Source organism: Pygoscelis adeliae, unplaced genomic scaffold, assembly GCF_000699105.1.
Source record: "Pygoscelis adeliae isolate BGI_AS28 unplaced genomic scaffold, ASM69910v1 Scaffold58, whole genome shotgun sequence".
Lineage (NCBI taxonomy): Eukaryota > Metazoa > Chordata > Aves > Sphenisciformes > Spheniscidae > Pygoscelis > Pygoscelis adeliae.
Window position 1 is genome coordinate 420,258 of NW_008825564.1, and position 7,126 is coordinate 427,383.

Consider the following 7,126-nt stretch of genomic DNA (forward strand, 5'->3'; position numbering starts at 1 on the left):
CAGGTCTCGAATTCAATTTTTTTTTCTGTAACTTTGAAGTGCTTAAGTTCTCTAAAGAGTTGAGTTGCCTTTTTTTTTTTTCTGTGTAGTCACTAGATCTGTGTTCTCTGGTTTCTTTTATTCTTGCTTATAAGCTATGTGTGACTGTTGTATCACTTGCATAGGTTGGAATGGACCAAACTTAGTGTATTAGTTAACTGAGGAAATAAGTGTGGGAGGAAGTTGCATCTTGTGAATTTTGTATGGCGTTGGCTGTGAACTTATGCATAAGGATTTTGCTTTTTTGTTACCTATCACTTAGTTTAAGCATAGGAAGTATGGCATCACTGAAATATTTGGTTTATTATGTTAGCTGTCATTGTTCTTAAGTGTATTATAAAGTAAAAATCCTATATTAATCGAGCTCTTATTGTGATCTCAAATACAGCATATGTGTTGGTGTTAAGAAGTGTTTCCTTCACGAAGCACCAAACTTCTGATTGCGTGAAGCCTTCTATTGGTTTGTCTGTTGGGTTTTTTGAGGTCTCTTGCTCAAGGCTAATTGACTGAAGGCTAGTTTTTAATTGGCTGGAATATTACTTATATGGATGTGTGCATATGACTACATTAAAGTTACTGGTCCTGTGACTGTCCTGTGGCTTTAAAATGTGTTATAAGATGGGCTTGAAGTACTAATATCGAGAGCTGCATATAAAAGCTTGCTTAGCAAAGGAGAACTAAGATCTTTGACCTTGACAGTAACGTTAGTTTTCTCTTTCTGTTTGGAAGATAATAGTTTTCTTCTGGAAAGATCTGATTTCATTGGGCTGGGAGAGGAATGTCTGCTGAATTTTGACAGAGCATAAAAAAATCTTTAAGTCACACAGTTTTTAAAGTGGTTAATCCTGATCGTTTATCTCTTTCAGTGTTTAAAAAAAAAATGAATACTGCCTCAACTTCAGAGAGTGGATCATATTCTACAAACCACACAAGACCCTTTTTTTATGCACAGCCAACAGCACAACAGCCTTTTCCAAATCCATGGTACCTCAGTCATGCATACAGTCCATACTGTGTACCTGCTCCAGGTAAAGTAAATGAGAGCAGTCTGTGGTAGCTTTGCTTAGTGAACTACTGCTAGAGTGGAGGAAACAAATGTGTATCTGTGTTAACAAGCTTCTTGGGAGTTTAAGGTAGAATTAATGTAATGTTTCAGTTGTCAAGGATCTGATTTAGCAAGTGTTAGTTAAATGCATAGCTTGCGTGCAGGAAAGCATCTGTTTCTGGAGAATGGAAACGAAGCAAAATATTAAGTAATGGTTATCCTACAGATACAGAGCTCTAGAATGTGCCTAACAATATGTGTATATATGAGTGCGTGCATGCATTCTAGGTATGGATAAACATAAACTTAAAAATCCACACAGAAACAATATTGAAATAAATACATCTTGTATTGGTATACCTATGTTAACTTCTATTGGGAGCTGTCTTTTTCAAAGACAATGCTATAGCATAGTCCATAAAATAGCAAAAAAGTGCAGAAAGCTAATTGGTGTATGTTCCAAGGAATAAAATCAACCTCTGGTTAAAGTGTAGCTGTCCGGATAAGCTGTTCCGTAACGAGGAACTCCTGCTAGGTTTCTGTACCAAATCTGCTTCCAAGCATTGACAAGTGGAGTGTTCTACTTACCGATGTGTCTGATCTTGTAGCTGTCCCTGTGTACGCAAGCAATTATTAGTCAGAATGACTTATTTCAGGAAGAAGATATATTTGTCTTTACTTTTTTTTTATTCCCAATGTCTAGGCTTCCGAAGTGGAAATCCATATTTTCCATTTTATTCTGTTGCGCTCCATGAGTACCCTGGATTTTTTGTTCCACAGCATCCAATGCATGCAAGAGTTAACAGAAGGCCTTATTTTAATGCTCCCCCACCTTCCCCTATGTTTTATCATGCAACAAGATTTAGACACTATAGTGCCCCTGGGAAGAAAATGGAGACAAAAGAAACACAGACTGATCCTAGACAGCCTGAAAACAAGCAAAAAAAGCATCAAGATATCCGTACAGAAACGAAAGGTTGTGATGCAGGAAATATGGCTTGTGTTTCTTCTGGTATAGGTACAGAGACTGAAAGTACTTCAGAGAAACAAGATTCATCTGGATCTTCCATTGTGGTAGACAGAGAGTTTCATAACAAGAGCCCTTCCAGCTCTACACAGTATAGAAATCTTCCTACTGGAAGCTATGCCTTTGAGAAGGAAGAAGTGAGGATAGAATACGGAAATGGCTCTCCAGCTATTCAACTGTGGAAGTCCTTTAAAGAAACTATCCCTTTGTATGATGTGGCAAGTGGTAAACCAGTCCCAGAAAATATAGTGCAGCGTGACTTATTTTCTGTTAGCTCATGTGAAGGAATGATATATGGCCCTCATGAAGGGGAGAAAATGGTGCCAGGAGCTTACTTAGATGAGAGAAAAGCTGTTCTCTCCTCAAAACAGGGTGTTGAAACTGTGCAAGAAAAAGAGGTGCAAAATAATGAAGTGAATCTGGATGCAGAAAAGCAGGTGAATACAAGTCAAAGGGCAAAATCCCCCCCAGGTGAAACCATGGCAGTGCAAATCACAGAGTTGGCAAGATCTGTCAGCATAGATCAACCAGTGGTAAGACAAGATGTGGTAGTAGCTAAGAAGTGTAGCTCTAAAAAATCTACAGGCTCAAAAACTTCTCAAGAAGAGCCCAGCTTTATTCAACAAGCAGGACTACTTCCATCTAGCATGGAGGTAATGAGTGACCTGAGTTTTCAGCAGAAAAAGCTAAATCTAAGCCACAGCGCAACCAATGAAAGTCAAACAGATAAAAGTATTTGGCTTGACGAATCAATTGAGAAGTACGTTCCCTCTAACAGTTGGCTGGCTTGTTTGGACAGTATGGACGCAAACTACAACTACAATGTTTGTTTGCCACAAAGGAAACGTCAAAGTGTACTCAGTCTTTCTTCTGATGACATGTCCTCTAGAGAGGAAGGCTCATCAGTTGATAATGCCCCAGTGTCTTATTTTGTCCCTGACTATGTGCTTCAGAAAAGCACGTATACTTTCCAGAAAAGTACAGAGGGCTTAGAGAAAGAGAAAATTAAAAGTGGTGGGTCCCTTAATGAAGATGAAGTGGTAGGAAGGGAGAAGATGAACAGCTTGAATGACCAAGATGTCAAAAACTCTTCAACCATGAATATCAAAGAGGCTTCCAGTAAAGGCAGAAAGCTGGGAGCCCTTCCTAGATCTTCTAGTCAGAAAAAAGTCAATTCTTTCAAGAAAAAAGCAGCTAAAAGTTTGTCAGAAATTGAGGACTCAGAAGAATACTCTGTGAGGGGAGAAGAGGAGGATGAAGATGGGGAGGAAGAGGAGGAGGAGGATGGTGATATGGATGAAATTGAATATTTCTTTCAAGAAGCCACTCCATATGGAATCTTGATGCCTAGTAAAGGAAGTTTCTACCAAGTTGGTCAGAGGGTGCTTTGGAAACCACCTAAAAATGCTATACCAGCTCAATTAATTAGCTGGCCTGCTCAAGAGAAAATAAAAACTAGGAGTGGGCTTGGTGAAAACATAGGTGTAGTTTACAAGCCAAAGGAGAAAGGACAAGATGAAGTTGTATACAGTGACTATGGGTATTATGGAAGAAAGAGGCCTACGGCAAGAAGAGAAGGACTTGAACACCAGCGAACGCTACGGAAATTCTTGGGAGGTAAGCTAATTGCTGAGGACAAAGCGCAGCTTAATAGAACACCCAAAGAACACCTAATTGCAGTTGTAAATTGTAGTTTGAACCAGTGGGAAGATTGGAGAATGTTGTAGCTTCAGGTTTGGCTTAGAGCCAGAAGTACTGCAGAATATTTCTTTGAGGTGGAGGGGTTTGCTGCAATTTTTTACCTATTGCATGAGGATTCTGTATCTTCACAACCAGCAGAGAATTTTGCAGAAACTCTCCTTTGAGTTAGATTTGATGTACTTACCTTTCTGACATTAGTGGCAATTCATTCATTTGAAAAGCTTAAGGTCATTTGAACTACACATTTACCATTGTTCAACAATATCTTGGAAACTCGGCATTTAAATTTATACAAACATTCTGACTCTCCCATCACAGACCCATGTTAGGTGGATTAAACAGGATTAAATTCATTATAATCTGGTGGCCATACCCTGTGTAACTTCTCTCCTCTGCAGAAGAGGAGTCAAACCATTAATTTTTGTTATTGTAGCTGCTGCTCTCTTACTGTTAGCAACAAAAGTTTTGCTGTACTTTCATAAAATCAGTGTGAAACTGTATTAAATTTGATCTGGAAAAGAACATTTTATTTACTCAAAGGTAGATATTAGTAGAAATTGGATTCATCTGAAATGAGAATAAGCAGTTATCAGGCAGGCTTCATAACTGGTTACGTGGGTACTTCAGTAAGCAGCTGCTGTTTAGTACAGTCCTGTATTGTGAAAGGCATCTAAAACAGGGTGATCTACTTCTAATAACAGGCTTAGTGTTCTTAAACTTTATTTTCTTTCTACAAAATCTGTAGACTTAAAGCAGCTTGTAACTTTTGTCAAGTGTGGTCTCCAGAAAACTACGTTTTTATTTTAATAGACTCTTTCAATTAGATTCAGTAGCTAGCTTTGCATTCTGACTTGTGGATCAAACAGTGTATTAACATTAGGAAAACTAAATACTGACCTTAAATCAAATTTTTTTTTTTAGGAAGGCTGTTAAGGGAGAACATGGGGGTACCATCTGAAGAGTATTGGATTAGAAGCGGTGCTAAACCCAAATTTACCAGCCAAATACATGGTAGCCTCTCACCCCCAGCCAAAAGCAAACAACAAGGTACGACTTATTTTCTCAGTGTGTTTCTGTTCTTAAGGAACATTCAAAAGGATATGATACAAAACAGCAAGCTTATGATATTTGGATAAGATCTGAAGATAATAAACTAATTCTCAGTGCTCTGATATTGATGAAATGCCTGTCAGTCAGTACATCTCAGAGTATATTTATATCCTTCTCAAACTAAAACATGTGAATAAGGCTGCATTATAGCTACTTTTTTTTTTAAAGGTACCATGGGAAATCAAAGCATCAAATGCTTTGATGTGGCCAAGCAAAGCCCTTATTTGTGCAAAGCTGCTACTGCCGTAAACTGTAGTATTAATCCTTTACCTGGATAATGCTTCTCTTGAGTGCACACGCGGTGGTAGCTCCTAGTCTTGATGAGTAGAACATATAGGAAGTCACATGTGATAGCTACGTAGGCCAATGTTCCGAGAAACTAGTATGGACCAACAGTTGCCCCCCTGCTGCTAAAGGATGTCTGAGTGCAAATCATCTTGATGTGGTTAAGGAAAAGATGAACAAATCGAAGTTATTCTAACCAAGTAAAAGGTTAGATAGTTTCTGTATCTTTTTCTTTCCTCCTGAAGCAGAATGTTTTTTTCTTTACAATTAAGGTCTACTTGGAGTTCAGCTCTGTTTCTAGATGCTCTTCAAGGGTGTTTCTTAGTGTAAGTGCTGTTGGAACAACTGTAGTAATACTCAGACTACAGCAAATTCCACTCTCCTGGGTCACATGCTTTCAAGTATCACAGAATCAGTCTATCAAATAACAGAGTGTGAAGTTATCTTCAGAACAGACTGATAACTTGCTTCTCTTCAGTTCAGTCAGGTTTCCTGTATCAACAGCCAGTAGACTATTCTTTAGAGTGTATTCCTTAGTTTTCTCTCCGCATTGCTTTCCTGCCTGAGCATGTTGGGGTTTGGGATTTGTTTCCTGCATTGGGGGTTTTCTATACTTTCTATCCACAGACTTCTTCAAAACGTTGTTGGGGTTTTTATGCTAGCCTGCTCTATAAAAGTTGAAAACGCTTTATTTTAGCAGCACCTTTCTTAGCTCCTTACAGCAACTCATAAAAATAATAAAATAGTTCTAAAATAATTTTGTTACCTTTAACTTTAGCATGTCCCTTCTATCTCTTCTAAGTCATAGATGGTGTGGCATACTGAGGATATTTGGCCTATGTGTTACTCCCTGCTTGCTCTTACTCCTTTTCCAGCCTATGCAGTTTAAAGAAGCTATCTCATTCACTATTAGGAAGCAGGAAACAGTTTCTTCTGAATGCTGTTCATGCCAATGGATGCCTCAAAAGTGCTAGTAAATTATACCCTTTTAAAAATGTTTCTTATCTTAGGACTGGCTTCTTCAAATTAATCTTAAATTTAAGTGCCATGCAAGTAAGGGGGTTTGGCTAAACAAAGTATGTTGCTTTAGCAGTAATATTGTATGCTAAATTTGACTTCTTGAACAGTGTACCTGTGGTGCCTAACTTAACAGGTCTGAAGAATTGATTTTTTTAAAGACAATGGGTGAGTTGGGTCACCCGGACAGCTATCAACTGGTCTTGAACACTTGAAAAGTGAACTAGAGCAGAATTACCCGAGTCTCACTGGGTTCTTTTTTGCCACACTAACACCTATCCAAGTTATGACCCAAAATACAATGCATCCAGAATTACGGTTAGACAGTAATTAAATATTGTAGACATAAAACACTGTTGCTTGACATATGTAGTGTCAGTTTTATCTGCCACTAAAATGGGCACATAGAGGGAAGGGAGAAAGAGGAACACTACAGACCAATCGGGGAAAGTCAAGCTTAAATTTGCTTTAAGACTATGCTTTGGAGAAATAACACCAATTGTATCTTGCTATTTAGGGTGCCCAACTTTGGTTAAACCGAAGAAGAAAAGAATAGGCAAGCCACCTTCAAAACGCAGAGACACAAGATGTGAGGTGGAAGAAGTTGAAGTGTGGGAGGTGCCTAAAAGCAGTGTACACAAAGGTTGGTGTACAGTGACAAGCTACAAAAAATGAGTGTTACAAGCATTTTTTTCATTACTGTCTCAGGGACTAATGGTTCTCAGTCTGAACTGCAAGGATATTGGATAGCTTGTGAAATAATAGCAAATGCTATGTATGCAGACAAGATGAGGGAGGGGGAAAAAAAAGGCAAGCTAAACTTTGAACACTTACTCACCTTGCTATGAATACTGTTGTAGCTTTGACCAGGTTAGGTTCCTTCTCTTTATTTAAGGGGAAGG

At 38.5% G+C, this 7,126-nt stretch overlaps 1 protein-coding gene across 1 annotated transcript in view; it reads left to right on the forward strand.

Moving 5' to 3' along the window:
- The first annotated feature begins 919 nt into the window (after positions 1 to 919).
- The window catches only part of LOC103923978, a 7,240-nt gene continuing 1,033 nt past the window's right edge, over positions 920 to 7,126 (forward strand). Inside the window, exons 1-3 of the mRNA XM_009332414.1 lie at positions 920 to 1,067; positions 1,788 to 3,728; positions 6,742 to 6,867. Coding sequence (XP_009330689.1) covers positions 920 to 1,067; positions 1,788 to 3,728; positions 6,742 to 6,867 — 2,215 coding nt within the window. The remainder of the gene's footprint in view (positions 1,068 to 1,787; positions 3,729 to 6,741; positions 6,868 to 7,126) is intronic.